Source organism: Leiobunum rupestre, chromosome 11 (genome assembly GCF_980474605.1).
Source record: "Leiobunum rupestre chromosome 11, qqLeiRupe1.1.hap1, whole genome shotgun sequence".
Classification (NCBI taxonomy): Eukaryota; Metazoa; Arthropoda; class Arachnida; order Opiliones; family Sclerosomatidae; genus Leiobunum; species Leiobunum rupestre.
Window position 1 is genome coordinate 26,736,810 of NC_143394.1, and position 15,712 is coordinate 26,752,521.

The 15,712-nt window shown below is 34.5% G+C and overlaps 4 protein-coding genes across 10 annotated transcripts in view; 2 read left to right on the plus strand and 2 right to left on the minus strand.

The window, feature by feature from the left end:
- ct (homeobox protein, cut) overlaps nt 1-3,140 on the minus strand; it is a 460,014-nt gene extending 456,874 nt beyond the window's left edge. For all 3 annotated transcript variants that reach the window (XM_090164186.1, XM_090164187.1, XM_090164185.1), the window contains exon 1: nt 3,011-3,140. In XM_090164186.1, the coding sequence (XP_090020312.1) occupies nt 3,011-3,082 (72 nt within the window). In that variant the 5' untranslated portion in view covers nt 3,083-3,140. The remainder of the gene's footprint in view (nt 1-3,010) is intronic.
- A 34-nt stretch (nt 3,141-3,174) lies between these two features.
- mbo (Nuclear pore complex protein Nup88) lies at nt 3,175-8,654 on the plus strand. Its single transcript, XM_090164190.1, has 8 exons — nt 3,175-3,621; nt 6,141-6,310; nt 6,380-6,778; nt 6,839-7,025; nt 7,084-7,219; nt 7,403-7,501; nt 7,573-8,443; nt 8,532-8,654. Exons 1-8 carry the CDS (start codon nt 3,421-3,423, stop codon nt 8,593-8,595), a joined length of 2,127 nt encoding a protein of 708 aa, XP_090020316.1. The 5' UTR covers nt 3,175-3,420; the 3' UTR covers nt 8,596-8,654.
- LOC149922078 (ribosomal protein S6 kinase beta-1-like) lies at nt 8,553-14,128 on the minus strand. 4 transcript variants are annotated; one of them, XR_016477465.1, is made up of 19 exons: nt 13,907-14,127; nt 13,257-13,294; nt 13,068-13,185; nt 12,935-13,003; nt 12,795-12,866; nt 12,596-12,729; nt 12,434-12,534; nt 12,289-12,379; nt 12,128-12,218; nt 12,021-12,062; nt 11,895-11,960; nt 11,728-11,827; nt 11,078-11,118; nt 10,909-11,016; nt 10,732-10,838; nt 10,498-10,663; nt 10,313-10,361; nt 10,181-10,238; nt 8,553-9,282 (listed from the first exon to the last, which is right to left on the minus strand). XR_016477465.1 is itself a non-coding variant. In XM_090164193.1 (18 exons), the coding sequence occupies exons 1-17, from the start codon at nt 13,997-13,999 to the stop codon at nt 10,356-10,358; spliced, it is 1,443 nt and encodes a 480-aa protein (XP_090020319.1). In that variant the 5' UTR covers nt 14,000-14,127; the 3' UTR covers nt 9,293-10,238; nt 10,313-10,355. The 4 variants fall into 4 exon arrangements, 3 of the variants coding, with proteins under 3 accessions (XP_090020317.1, XP_090020319.1, XP_090020318.1); XM_090164193.1 differs by lacking the exon at nt 8,553-9,282 and having other exon boundaries at nt 9,293-10,238; XM_090164191.1 differs by lacking the exons at nt 10,181-10,238; nt 10,313-10,361 and having other exon boundaries at nt 8,554-9,282; nt 13,907-14,128.
- On the plus strand, nt 14,112-15,371 carry DCTN6-p27 (dynactin subunit 6). 2 transcript variants are annotated; one of them, XM_090164195.1, is made up of 7 exons: nt 14,112-14,297; nt 14,446-14,513; nt 14,584-14,689; nt 14,751-14,821; nt 14,893-14,940; nt 15,008-15,150; nt 15,217-15,371. In XM_090164195.1, exons 1-7 carry the CDS (start codon nt 14,293-14,295, stop codon nt 15,304-15,306), a joined length of 531 nt encoding a protein of 176 aa, XP_090020321.1. In that variant the 5' UTR covers nt 14,112-14,292; the 3' UTR covers nt 15,307-15,371. The 2 variants fall into 2 exon arrangements, with proteins under 2 accessions (XP_090020321.1, XP_090020320.1); XM_090164194.1 differs by lacking the exon at nt 14,112-14,297 and having other exon boundaries at nt 14,358-14,513.
- Nucleotides 15,372-15,712: the final 341 nt, after the last annotated feature.

The following is a 15,712-nucleotide window of genomic DNA, read 5'->3' on the forward strand; positions in this document are numbered from 1 at the left end:
GATTTACTCCTTTACACCTCATTTTCAGAAGGAGTAAAAAGAGTAGACCTAATACTCCGGAACAAGGGGATAGTTTATGGGCCGGAGTAATTCTCATCCCTGGAACAGGCGAATAGGGTCAAAAGAGTACACTTTTAGTCCGAGAACAGGCGAAAAGAAACCACCTGTTCACTGTTAATTAATTAGCGAACAATATGATATAAAACGCTGAGCACTTAAATATGTTAAAACGACTTAATTCGATAAAAATAATTTCAAAAGTAAACCAATTCTTTGATATAAATTTAATTTTACCTAAAACTTATGTAAACCGTAATTTATATTACGGTTTAAAAAGTAACTTTTCAACATTGTTTTAAATGAAAAGTATGGATGCACCGAGCATGATGCAAGCCGATGGTCTCGATTATACGCAATGTAAAAATTATTATCAAACCATACATTGGTTGGAATATTAGCAGAACAATAAGTTTTCATCTAGAACGTAGGATAGAGGCAGTTTTCAATGAACACGATTTTTCCGCCAAACCGCGATTATGTACACCGCATCAAAGATTAAAATTTTACCGCGTTAATTTCTACACCAAATAATGTAAAAATGTTAAAATTACACTACGTAGAATTTACTTATTTATAAACCATATTTTGCCGATGAAAAAGTTACAAAACAAACACAAAAAATAGGGAGATGCATACTCACAGAAAGCTCAAAATATTATAGGAAAAATAGGAAATTTGTATTCGAATAATAGGATTTTATACGAAATATTTTTTGTCAAAATGAAGGAAAATATAGGACAAATCTCCATAAAATTACAGGAAAATATAGGGTCTAAGAACTAATGAAGTTTCATGGTTTTAAGGGGAATTTGGTTTAAATATAGGTTGAGCTATCGAAAATGTCTAATATTTCAAAAATTGTTGATATCAACCGACGTAATTGCAACAGGTGAGCCCGAAACGTTCCACAAATATAGGCATGGACAGAAAAATAGTGTTAATTATAGGAAGTTATAGCGAGGGGCTAACCACTCTTAGAAAGTCTGTACACCGGATTACGCTTAGATTACCACTGGCCAAGGCAGGGACTTCAAAGATTACGCGTAATCCCATTAGTACAGTCAAAGGTACGGCTCTGTACACCGATTACGCGGAGTGATCAGCCCCTCGAGTTATAGGAACACATCTAAAATAGGAAAAATTATCAAATATAGATATTTATCTCCCAGATATATTTTATATACTTTCAATATTAGTTATAACATAAGTCTATAATATTGTTCCATTAGTTTGTCACTTTGGGGAATCCTTTACTGAGAGCTAATGCCGTAGTCAAAGGCTACGTGTGACGCGTTAGCGAGCGGACGCAAAACGGCGACGAAGCCCGTAATGTAGTCTGTCTTGAGAATAGCTCTCAGTAAAACTTTTGCATGCGAAAAATAGGAAGTGTCACACTTATCTAACAATATTATACACTTATGGATATAACGATATCGTTTAAAGCACCCGTTATTTTGAAACTAAATGCGAACTTTGAACCGCGTTTGTTTCCACGATTTCATATCGAAAATCGAATATATTTATGACATTTGTCCTAGTACAAAGTAAGCAAAACGTGTTTCAAAATTATAACTGAAAACGATTCGAACAAACGTAAAACGAAAAGAAAATATTTCCAACTTTGGAAAAATATTATCTTCATTTAACAAAAAAAAACAGAAATAATTCGCGAACAAAATTAACATTTTTTAAAAGGGACAAAAAACAGTAGAGAAAAAGCGAAAAAAACTAAAAGGGGGAACGTATCGCGAAACATTCCCCTGACTGGCTATATCGAATCACGACATTTGAAGTCTTTTTTCATCACTCTCATTTTTAAGGGGCGTAGAAATCATTAAAGATGCGCTCGTCTATGACGCGCGAATGCTTAAAATGTCGGTAATGGGTCTGCCCGTTACTCCAACCTAAAAAACTCCCAATACTCCTCGTAGTCAAGACGTTTCAGCCACCCTCGCACACACTCGACTTTTTTTGGTTCCGTTTCTCTTCTCACCCTGCAGCGGTGCTCGAGAAAGCTCAAAGATCTTAAGAACCTCCAGAATTTCATTAATTGCGAATGCAGGCCATCCTCCTAGCCTTTAAAAAAAGCGTATTCGTGAAATAATAGATAGCGAAAAATCTTTCGCCTTCATTTTCCTAAATGACAGTTTTCTTACGTAGCGAGTTTTTCATTTTTAATCAAAGAATACAATTGTCTCTGCTTTTTTTAAAGCTTAAGAATGTCACATTTAAGGGGGAAGTGGTCATGAGCCGTCAACTACTACCGACAAAAAAATCAACTGGGTTCTAACGAGGGGGTAAAAATTCGTCCCCACTATCATTAGGCTATAATAATTACAAATATTTTGAGATTTGTTAGCGTAGTACCGCGCGCGAGGGCTAAAATGTCAGTTGATAAACGCGCGAAACGCTAAAAAGACGCGAAAATGTTGTTAAACGGTTTTGATTGAGACTGCATCGGCGAGCGTGGTTTACGAGTTGTTTTGTTGTTTAGGGGGAAAGCCAACATTCGTGTGTAAGCAGTCGACGCATCGACACCCCTGTAGTTCGACTGCGCGAGTTTCAAAATACACGCCTCGCGATAAGCCTATTATCAACCGCTGCCGTGGCCTTACAGCGCGAAGCCAACGCTGAATGAAGGCAAAGGGCTGTCCCAACCCCCGATGTTCTCTTTTTCCAACCTGGACGCTGGAGAAAGACATCGCGAAAGCGGCGATCCCAATCGTCAAAGGCTTCTATTAAACGCTATCGGAAGGCCCCGGGATCACCCATCCAATTCCTCCCGTTACTCGATACGGAGTACTCTACCCATCGATTACCTATGATAGCTTATCGATGGAGGGCCAATATTAGCGATTTCCGAGTCGTTGCCCACCCTTCCCCGGTCCAAACTTAAACCGTATACACTTAAGAACCTTACGAAGGTAAAATAGACGTAAAATCGCTTTACCTGAAGTCTGGGTAGGTCAAATTTTTTCCAATGTTGTACCGCCACAGCCGCAGACTGAACATTCGAAGCCATCTTTGACAACTAATTGTCCACGTGACCATACATCCTCTTTCCTCTCCAACCCCGAGGCGCTGATTCGTCGAAATTTGTAAATAAGAAGGCGGTGACGTCAGGGATACCCGTTGAAAGACGGCGTGTGAATCTCGTCGAAATCGTTTTCGCTTCTTTATTTAATAATTGGAATTTATCACTTTGTGTTCGCGCAGTTTTTGTTCTAAAAAGTCAAGGGCGGTTAACTATTTCCTATCGAGTCGGTAAAGTGTATTTTTAAGTCTTAGAAACGGTCGAAATCGGCTGACAAAGCAGCCTTTCCTTCGCCGCGAACCTCTCTCGCTCTCTTCGGTAGAAAAATGGCCGCGCGGCAACTGATTTCCGGATTCCTCGACCGATTGAAAACAAACGCTTTCGTTTCGCCGCTCGACTCGCCGAATTTATTGGCAATTCACGAAAATTCCTTGTTTATTTGGAATGGCAAGGAGCAACACGTTCTCGCGGTAATGTTGGACACTTCCGAAGAGAATGACAAACGAGAATATTACGACAAATCGCAGGTTTGTAAAACGAAACCAGTCTAAGCCTTGGTTGGGCCTAGGGAAGCGCGCGCCTTCCCCGCTGATCGTTTTCTTACGAAATGACACAATCTCGGTAATGCTTAAAGATGGGGCCGCAAGGGTTCGCGGGGTCGCCCCAATGACTCATTCATCGGTTTATTCGACATGTTGGCCTACTGATCAAATAACCCCTCATTCAGCCCCCGGGGGAAGGGTTATAATCGGCGCGTTAGCGTCAAAATTCATATTTCGCGTTGTTCGAATATTTGCACAGAATCACCTAGCTCTGATAAATTGTAGAAACTAACTAACGCGCAAAATGAAATTCGTGATATATTTCCTTCATATTGTCCAATTTAATACAGGGAATTTTTAATACGTTTTCATTGATTAGAGTAATTAGGAAAACGGAACTTTTATCAAAGGTGAAATCACCTACAGCTGATTAAAATTATCGGTTTTGTAATCTGAGAGATCATTCTTATCAGAGAAAAGGCAAAAAATACCCTATTACTGCTAGAAATTCAATAGGTGGGATCAGATTTTTTATCTTACCCCTCCATTTCTAGCAAACTATTGTTTGAACTTAAGGAGGTTCAAATTCTTGTCATTAATATAACACCGATATATGGCTTACCTAATGTTTGGGGCCAAACCCCTCCCCATATATCACAGGACACCCCATTTTTATACTTTGAAAGGCCGAGGGGGGGGGGATGATAGATTCTTATCCCTACCCTTAATTACATCGACTATTCCCTTTTAAAGTAAAGAGAGAATCTGGGTTTCGACGACAGAACGAAAAAAAGCGAACCTTTAGAATAAATCACATTTTGTTGAACACCATACGCAAAATTTCCAAACGTATTATTATTATCATGTAAATTAGGTATGGGGATCTAGCATCTCACTTTTTTCCTTTCTCATATAGCGCTTCCCTAGCTCTCATTCTATCCTAATAACGTTACAGGTGAACTGTCCTATCTTTGTTCTTCTCCTCTGTAACGTGATTTATCTTCCCCTCTGTTTTTTCGTTACTAAAAACTTAGGAAAGGTGGATGAAAAAAACATCATCCGAAGCATGTTGCATCCCTATTCTTTTGTTCAAATTAACTCTCGCCTTCTAATCTTACTTTTTTGTTTGACGTAAACAAATCTATTCCAGCCCTGAAACAAAGTTTTAAATAAGTTTTTTTTCTCTCCCCGTTTTTTGTTTGGAAAGGAATATTATTCATTAGTTATCCCGATTATTCGCGGAGCAATGTTTTACGGTGTACCGAGTACGTTTGACAAAGGGAATACGCGTTTCAATTGAAAACTAGTTTCGAAAAGAAATGTTAAAAATGTACACAATTTTTCCCGTTTTGGATATTCATACTTTTGCTCTACTTGAAATCTCCATATATTAAATGTATTATAAACTTAAAACTCGTATATTTGAAGCGAAAATCGAGTTAAGTTCCAAACGGGTATAACGTCATCTATTGGTTGACAGGGTACTAGGGTGTTTTTGACGCTCTAGGGGAAGTCCGAACTACTTAAGACGTTAGTGATTTGTTACGTTAGAAGAAAAAAAGGTCTATTTTGGATGGGTTTACATAAAAAGTGGAAAACGAGAAGAGTTTGGCAGCCAAATAAACATTGAGGACCCCCTTTTTCCTCTCTAAATTCTACGTCTCATTACGGCTGCGAAGTAAAAAAAACTAGAGAGAGATGGAGACTTTCAAAGATCGTTTTAATCATGCCCTCCTCGCAATCAAAAAGGGGGAGGAAATCAATAAGAAAAGGGTTTCCACTTTCTTTTTCCTTCTCTATTTTTTTCCACTCTTTGCCCGGCTTTCTTCTCATTTCCACCACTCGCTCCGGAGCGAGTCAACCCTCTCAAAATGACTTTTCATTATACGGTTCTTTGACGTGCTGGCATTTTTCAAAGGGTCGAAAAATTAACAGCATTTGCTACGAAGTATTAGTTTTTTTTTATCGCAAAATGTTAATTCAGTTTGGAAAGAATAGTGTGTTATTGCGTTCGTTTTCTCTTGATACCCACCCCGTTCATTTTCTACCAGGGGTCCGAAGGGGTCCCATCCCCCCTCCTTTTTCCTATTCTGGAAGCTTTTTTTATTTAAAGTATCGTAGGAATTGAATCGAGCCCCTTCCCTTTCTTCCAAATTGAAATGGGGAAAAATGTGCCCTTTTTCTTTCATTGGCTATTAATGTTACTTTTTATCCCCAATTTATAACCCTTCTTTCTCGGTAATTTTTAACTTCCTTGCCCATTACTGACTTTTTAGGCCATACATTGCATATAAATTCCTCCATAACGGCCTTTAAATATAATGCAATTGGATGGGTGCCTCCATATATTATCGTCCCTTTTCGCGACTTTCAATGGAAAAGTGCCCCTGACAATATGCGACGCGCTTTTTTACAATACACCAGAGTTGATCGGTGAAACCGTGTCCGCGGGCGTTTTGGCCTATTGCTCTCAATTTTTCTTTTTCTCTCTCGCTATATTCCAGACATTACTATTAACAAATCAACCCAGCTACGACATTGAAGTGCTCCAGTTGAATAATTGCAGTCATTTCCTAGCCTTAAATGGAAAGCACGGAGTTTCCGTTATGGAATTGCCAAGGAGATGGGGAAGAGAGGGCAAATTCGAAGGAGGAAAAGAAATTATTATGTGCAGGTATTTGACCGGTTTGTTCACCCATTTCTTAAAATAACTTGTTAATTGATTAATTTCATTAATTTTCAGATCGTGGAACATAGCGGATAGGTTTTTCTCATGCAATAAGAAACTGCAAGTTTCCCAAGTTTCTTGGCACCCTGGGAGTGAATCCCACGTGCACTTACTTGTTTTGAGCAACGATAACTATATAAGGATGTACAAAGTTACTGATCCAACGATACCAACCCTATCAATTCCGTTAGGTCGCGAATCACAAATGTATTATTTGACTTCAGAGTCAAAAATGACATTTTCTGGTTGCTTGGGAGAAGTGGCTGTCAGTTTCGATTTTGGCCCTCCTATTTATCCTAATACCATTAAAGAAAAGGACACATTAGGACTTGAGAAACTTGTATGGCCTATTTATGTTTTAAATGGAAATGGAGATGTTTATGTGGCTAATACGTATTTCAGTAATACTCTAAGGTACTTCCGTATCTGCGTGTATATAATTTATAATATATTTAAAAAATTACTTCTAAACAGGAAATTTCCGAAAGTAGTTGGACCTCTTTCTATGCATCCACCGGCTGACGACAACTATGGTGTTGATACTTGTAGTATAATTTGTTTAGACACAAATCCTCCAGTTCTAGTCCTCACAACTTGTTCAGGGATTTTATATCATTGTATTGTGTTACACACCTCCGATTTTGATTCAAGTTCTAAACAGGTATACTTACTTGAAAAAACATTTGATTGTCTCTATTTGACTGACTCATATATTATAGATGATAGAAAATGATTCCATTGATGACAATCAACCTGACATAGCACTCTATGTCTTTGAAAGAGTAGAACTATCCCTATCCCTACATGCAACTGAAACTAAGGACTTGTCAACATGTCCCATTCGTCTACACAGAGGTTGGTCAAAACTCTTACCACAAATTTTTAAGTCTTGGCTTTATGTCAAACAAGGTACCATATTGTTGAAAAGGATAGAGTGGGATTTAAAATCTTTTTTTATCAAAAATTTATCTAAACCATCTGTCTTTATAGTTTATTCTATTTCTATTAAATCTTAACTTTGTTTTTCGCATTTTACAGACCCCAGCATTGCCTCCAGGTATCACTGTACCCATTCATCTGGTCTTCATTCGGTGGTTCTACCTCTCGTGCAATATCTTGAAAAATTTGCATCTGCCAGTAAAAATTAAAATTTTATATTAATTTGATATCTTATATTATTTAAACTGATTTAAATATTAACTTATTAGATGAACCAATGGACAGCAACTTACTGACAGAATGGGATTCGCAGCCAAGTTTGGTAGAACATCTGATATGCACACGTCCATTTGCATCATCACCAAATGCACCGGTCATTGGAATGGCTGTTTCATCGACAACATTGGGAGCTACATTAATTTGCATTCTATCTACGTGGGAACCAATTTTTCTACCACTACGAGCAATTTGCCAAGGAAATCCTATTGAATTACTCTCGTACAATCCTGAAAGCGAAGACTCAACCTTTTACAATGCAAACGAAGATGGATTTGTGGAGAAACTTATAGTGTGGTTGCAGTCTTCAAATAGAACCCCTCTGCTGAAAACTCCCTTTAGTACTCAAGGCGGAGAACCAAATGCCAAACAAAGCTTTGAACTATTATCCAATGTAACCCAAAATCTGAGAGAGGAATTTTTGCAAAGGCTTCAGATCGCTTCTGCGCAGCTTGATAAGAGAATTCGTGTTTTGAATAACCAAAAACTGCAAATTTTAAGTGATCTCAGATCATTCAGTCATGAAAGAGAAGCCATTCGGAATAAAGCTGAAAATCAGGCTGAAAGGTACGAGTATCTTAACATGATTCAAAACAATCTTGCTTTAAGGGTAGAAAAAGTCACGGAAAAACTTCAACGAAGCATTCCAGTCTTGTCTGAAGAGGAGGAAAATATGCAGAAAGAGCTTAAAACCTATCAAGAAAGACTTAAACATTTAAATAACTTGATGGAACAAATGAAGTCAATGTTAGACTTTCAAAAACGACAAATTGAGAAGGATTTGAATGATCAAAATTTGCAAAATTCTAGAATGGAAATTAGTAGCAACCAGCAAAAACAAGTGAAGGAACTTCTGAGCAAAGAGTAAGTTCTCCCAGAGTCCTTTTACTATTCATCTTGCTAATTTGCTATGTAACTAAACTAACTATTTTTGTAAAAAATTTATTTACAGGGGAGAAGCCATAGCTGACGTGGTTAAGAAGGTCACAATGATAAAAAAGGATCTTGGAATATAATTTTTTACTTAGCTGTACAGTGTTTTGTAAATTGAATAAAAGATATTTATATTTTGAAATTATACTACTTACTTACAAAGTATAAAATACTGAAAAGTTGTCAATTTTCGTCTTACACCCAATAGAATCTGTCAAGTTAAATGCGCACTGACAATTTCTTAAGCATGATAATACAAAACTTATTCTACTTAATGGGACATTTTGCACTAAGTCACAAAGTGAAATTGACAGATACAGCAGTGCTACAAACAAAGCCAACTTTTCAAATTTCTATATTTTAAAATGCTAAAATTCTACTTTTTTTTTAGAGTTTAACATATTTTATTTTAGTAAACTTCCGTTTTGTGGATTTATGCTTTACTAGCATTTTAAAATTAAGTATTTTTTAACAATTTTTCAATCAAAAGTCATTGCCATATTCTTAATGATTTAATTTTTGGTATGTTAAATTATAATTTTTAATAAATGGCAAAATGATAGGGAAGACCACACTTTGATAAGATCATGGTACTTTTCAGAATGTATCCATGATGCTGGTACAAAATTAAAATCTTTTACCATCACAAAGGCATATTCTTCAAAAATACTGTGATTTTATTAATAAATGTAAGGTTTCTGATACCATTTTATTCATTTCTAATGTATTGACCTTTGATGACTTCCTATTTCGTAATCTTTAATACCTAGCTAAAATTAAAAAAGGGGGAATAGCACATTTTAATAACACTAAGCCTTTGTTAGTTTAACATTTCGTAGAAAATTTCTTAAAAAATCTTACACACTTTATATTGTTTTAACGAATTTTGTTTCCTTACAAACTGACAATTTTTATACAATCACTTGTTTATTTCAGCACTATACGTGATAGAGTTGCAAATGATAATGCAGAGTTAAATAATCCAAAGCTAACAAATTCAGTAACTAAAATGGAAGACTTAGTATAATTACTATTAAAATATGTATTATCTGTTACAGGTATTTAAGAAAATTAAAAAAATAACCGGTTTTAAAATTTATTTAACTAATTAAGCATGGGTGAAACTTCGTATTGAAGTTTCTCCTTAAAAAACATTGGATTACTTTAACTTTGCACAAATTAAAACAAAAATTAAAGTATTATAGTATTTTTATGTGTGTTAGGCCATTCTTATAAGCGTATATAATATAGCTCGCTTTAATTTAATATTGTTAAATCGTGGTCAACTTATATTATTACTACACCTTAGTAAAAAGAGCCATGTAATGGAAATAAATGAAAATAAATTAACCACATGTAACACAATCTTTTTGAGCTTTACAATTATTATTAAATTATTCATAAATTTTAAAAACTTGAGGGAGCAAATATAATTATGGACCTTCTTTTAAACTAAAATAATTATTCTAAACAGTTTTATAGCTTTTAACTTGCACCTTTCCTATTTCAAAATTTAAAACGATGTTAAGGGACAAGCTTTGTATAATAATGACAAACTCGAAACATGGAAATTTAAGCGAATTATTTTTCGACAACATGCGGATATCATGAAGCCAATTTACATAATTTCAGGCGATATTACTGCCTAAAATTTGGAAAAATACTGACCTATGACGCGACTTTTTTTTAACTTTTTTTCTCTTATATAGTTGAAGCATTCAACTTCCTTGAGAAACGATAATTTCAATGCTTAAGACACAGTTCAAAAAACCAATGTCTTTCAAAAAAACAAACCCTAACATCTTATATTACAGCAACCTTGATATCTAATTAAACTGATCTGTCATAGCTGGAAAAAAATTTTATACAAAAAGTATTAGCGGACTTGATACGGCAACGTGCAGCCGCAGTAACGTAAGATCGCAATCTACCACTTTGCCAACAGGAAAATTGTAATAAAAATTGGTTATTTAGGACCTGCGTACCTTCTTAGATTGTCCCTTTCTGGCGGGAATAGCCGGTGATCTAGGAGGATGTCGAATCGCATTATTAGAAGGAAGACAATCCATCTGTTCGTCCGGCGTGCAAGGTGGAGCACCCATCAGGGATTTTGAGTCTTCAATGCTAATTGGATAACTTCTTGTAGTTGGACTGCCAAAAATAGATAATTTTATATTGAATTGGATGTTGAGAAATTTATCTGATAGAATACGTCTTACCTAAAAGGGGTTCGAGGACTAATTGGAAATTTTCTAGGTGATCGGGCTTTGACAACAGTTGACCTATGCATTTCCTCCAAAACTGAAGGTGCAATGTAAGTAAAACCCTTCCCGCAAAAGAACAAAGGTTTTAGAATGTAATTTAACGTTGATATATACAATAGAAATGCGTAATACCAAGAAAACTTGATTGGCACTCTCACTCAGTAGACTATCATCGGGGCTGTCGATTGGAGTTTGACCAGTAAATTTAGTGTCAAATTGTGATACATCATCATCTCCAGACTAGCAAAACAAACAAAAATCTGTAACTAAAACTTCTTTTGATAGTTGGTGAAAATCTTACCAACGAGGGTTTGATTGGAGGCTCAATTTTTCTAGCCAAAACTACAAAATAAAATGATAACCCACATCATCATTATTTTCCTTAAGGTTTAAAAAATATCAGGGTTGATTGGTTTAAACCAAGTTATTTTTTTAGCAAATCAAAGGTTTTTTTAATAAACTAAAAATTATTCCAAAATGTTTGTACCTTTTCTTACCAAAATGATTAAAAATCTAAAACATTTACAAGATGATCACATTTTCTACATTTTCAATACCTTCCTATAAATTAATTAGGTTTCTCATGTAGTATATAACCCAAAAACATTCCGCCGTCGTGTACCCTTCTTCCCATATTTCACTTTATTTTATCTATGGTTTTTCGATAAGAATACTTATTTTGGCTTATGGTTTTTCCTATTACTTTCCTTGAATTTGCTTGGAAAATTTTTTTATACAAAATCAAAAATGAAACTAAAACTTCGTTCTGGTCACGTGAGACTTGTAATAATACTCCTATTCATTTTTAGTTGATTGGTAATAGGTTATGCACGATTAAATATAGATCAAAGGTAAAATGAAGCCCTGTTTAAAAAAAACTGTTTTTGGGAATTTTGTTATAAAAAACGGGTTTTTTCCCCAACCCTGAAAAAGATGAAGAAAAATAATTACCATCATCCCAATTTACGTGTTTGAAGAATGGATGGTTTTTTATAGCAACACCATCTTCTGGCCCACTACCAAGCCGAGAAGGTACTTGACGTCTTAATAACTAGTTAAAAAATTTAATAAAAAAAATTAGTTACACTATATAGGTAAACTTCAGACAAAATATCCACCTTTCTTATCATATCTCTGGCATCAGGCGTAAGGTAAGGGGGTAAATTTAGTTTACATTTTAAAATCTGTAAAATTCATATGAATTATCAATCTGCATCAAGTCAAACCCCAAAGGAATACTTTACTTTTTCTATAGTTTTCTTCCTATTTTCTGCAGTAAATGGAGGCTGTGCAAGAATAAATCTTTAGAAAACCATAAACATTCGCAAAATAATTGTGGGTAGTAACTTACAGCTCCAGTTAACATATCGTACATTAAAGCCCCCAGGCTCCACCAATCTACTGCTTTTCCATGGCCATTTCTGGTTAAAATTTCTGGTGCCCTATATTCACAAATTAATTACTGAAAACATTAACATAAACACACCCCCGAATCATAGGAGAAGATCATACATGTATTCTATTGTGCCACAAAACGTGTGTGTTATTGTACCATCCTGTATGGATTCCTTACATAGACCAAAATCGGTTAATTTCACATGACCTGTAAATGACAATGTTTTAGTCAACCCCTAAACTCGAACTAAAGTGAAAATACCTGTAGAGTCCAATAGTATATTCTCTGGCTTTAAATCTCTATAGATAATGCCTTCCTTGTGCAGATGCTCTAAAGCTAACACTATCTCAGACAAGTAAAATCTATTAAATGAAAATCAGTCAAAAGTGATTTACCAAATGATATTAAATTATTTAGGCTTACGAAGCAGGATCTTCTAAAAAGATGCCCTCCCTCTCCAGATGCATAAATAATTCACCACCGCTGAGGTATTCAAGAATGAGGTACAATTTCCCACCCGTTTGGAAGGCGTACATTAAATCAACAATAAAAGGATGCTAGAAAAATTAGGAACTTCAATGTAATTATAAATTTTCAAGGACAAAGCATTATATTGATGTACTTTAACAGCCTCTAATATATTTCTCTCAGCTTTGGTGTGAGCTGTATCTTTTTGGTTTCTAACTATAGTCGCCTGGAACCATAAGAAAAATATTAATTTAAAGGTATTATGTTTTAGTCATCGCAAATAAGGTATCACACCTTTTTTAAAACCTTCATTGCAAATATGTTATTGTAATCTTTACCAGTAACTTTCCTAACTTGAAAAACCTACGCAATAAGATGGTTTAGATAGTAATTGTAAAAACTGAATTTTTTATGTATAACTACTGACCTTTCCATAGCCTCCTTTTCCTAAAACTTTGAGCAATTCAAAATCTTTTGGGCTGGTTTTTTCTTGACCAGGATTAACTACTTGTTCCGTTAGTGGAATTTTCTCAAATTCATCGGACCTTATATACAAATTTATGTTTAAATAATGTTTCAAATTTGAGATTCTAGATTTAAAATTAAAATATCTTACTCTAATATATCATTTACATTTGGCTCTCCATTTAAGTTCTAAAAATAGAGAGATAAATATTTATATTATATCGTAGTGCCACTTAAGGAAATAATAGATTAAAAGTGGTGATAAACTTAATCAGATAAGTTCTAATACATAACCTAAATATGATAAAGTAGGGAAATATCAAGGTCATGATGTAAAACAATTATCCATGAGAACTATCACAATATCTTCTTTCAAATTCCAGCAACAATCAGAAAATCATAACATATGTTAGATATAATTTCACATTAACATTTCTCTAAGAACGTAGATCATCTATGTACTTTATAATAAATCATAGACGATAATTTGTGGTATTTACAGGTTTTAGTGTACATTATTAAAAAATACACAACACTTCTAACTAATACCCTAAAAGACCTAACTACAACAGTAAACTAGTTGAAATTTGTATGGATACTCAGATACTTTATGATCATTTCTAATATCTATATTATAAATTATAAGATTACTGAAGAAGTAAACTAAAATATTATGTCACAAAAAACTCCTAAAGAAGATTATTCTGATTATAAGTACTTCCTTGCGGTAGCTGAGTGGCTGACTGGGGTGAAAGTGTGACTGCATGTTAAATAAATTTAAGCCAAGTCCCAAATATTTACCTCCATTTCAATGGCATCATCTTCATCTGAATCTGAATGGTTTTCCGTATCATTTTCTAGATCTTCCAAATGAAAAACGCCCGGTCCTGCCATTGCTACGTTATAAACATGGAAACATTTATAATTTAAATAAAATTTTACTTCCTGCGTTAATAACAATTTTATCGCTGTTTCTAGTGCCTACGCTGCTACCGTAAGCCTAATTTTGAAATTCACCGAGTTTTACTACGCAACATTTTTGGGAATCAACCAATGAGCGCAATAAGAGAAAAAAATTGCTACCGCCATCTACGGAAGTAGACAAAAAAGGAACCATACCTTTAATATTTCGCAAAACTAACTTGTCAAATTTTGAAATTATTTACTTTCAAGATTTTTTATAAAAGATGAGGTAATTATAAACTAAAAATATTTTTGTTAAATATTAGCTTAAGCACATATTTAGCAATTAAAAGTAAAGTTTGGTCACTCAGTCTTTGGGACCTTACTAGTAGATTTTTGATAATGCTATTTAAATTTAAATTTTGTCTTTTGATCAGTTCTGTGAAAATCGCACCCGGTGCGATTGTTTGTAAAGATTGTGACTTAAAAGGAGACATATTTATAGGTACATTGCGTAATATGAGATGTGTAAAGGCTGTATCCGTGTATTTATTAATTAATGTTTCTAACTAAAGGTAGCAAAACCGTTATCCATCCAAAAGCAAAAATACATGCAGATAAAGGTCCCATAGTAATTGGGGAGTCTAACCTCATTGAAGAACAAGTTCACATTATTAACAAGTTTGGAAATATATTGTAATGATAACCCTTGTATCATTGCTAAAGGAAATTAATATTTTAGGGGACATGATAACAGTGATGAAACATTCACAATGAAAATTGGATCAAACAATGTTTTTGAAGTTGGAGCCCGTATCCTTTTTAATGAGTTGATAATTTTCCAATGAAATCCACTTTGGTTTTTAACAAAAAATTCAAATCAGATAGTGAAGCTACATCTATTGGAGATAACAATGTATTAGAAGCCAAAGGTTGTTTTTTCAGTAAATATAAAAGTTATCCCTAAATTTAATAACTTATTTAGTATATCTATGGCAGCTTTTTTGGGTAGAAAAAGCAAGCTAGCTAATGGCTGTGTTATCGGTGCGATGTGCCAAGTAACAAGTGAAGAACTGTTGCCTGATAATACTGTGATTTTTGGAAGATTACATGATCGGCGTCTACAAGGAGAAAAACCAAGCGTAAAGTTTTTTATTACCAATGCTCAAACATTGAATGCCTTTTTAACTAGATTTCGGTTTATTTAGCTTCAAACATTGCAATTGGACTTTCTGACTAAAATTTTACCCAATTATCATCATCTGAGGAAACCGCAGAAACCTGATGTTCCACATTAAAAATCTTACGTTCATTTGTGTTCTTTTTATATTTAATGTGCTAATAAAAATTATTTATAAATATAGCTAAAATAAAAGTGTGGTAAAAAGTGTGTCAATGTAACTGTATCTTCTCCGCTTGTGAAAGGATGAAGAGTGAAATAGTGTTGCATGGTGAGAGCTTCGAGAACTTTGGAAGCCACGGAGAGGGCTAGTATAGTTTATTGAGCCTGATTTTAACCACTCAATGGATATGCTACCTTCACCTATTTAAGTTCTAATTCATAAGATGATAAAACCAAGCACATGGAAGAAGAAAGTAGGTGAGACTCAAACTTGTCTCGATATCATCTTTCTGTAAATCTTTATTGTTGGAAAGTATAGGAACCAAGAATGTATTTATTTATACTTTGGGAAAATAATTATG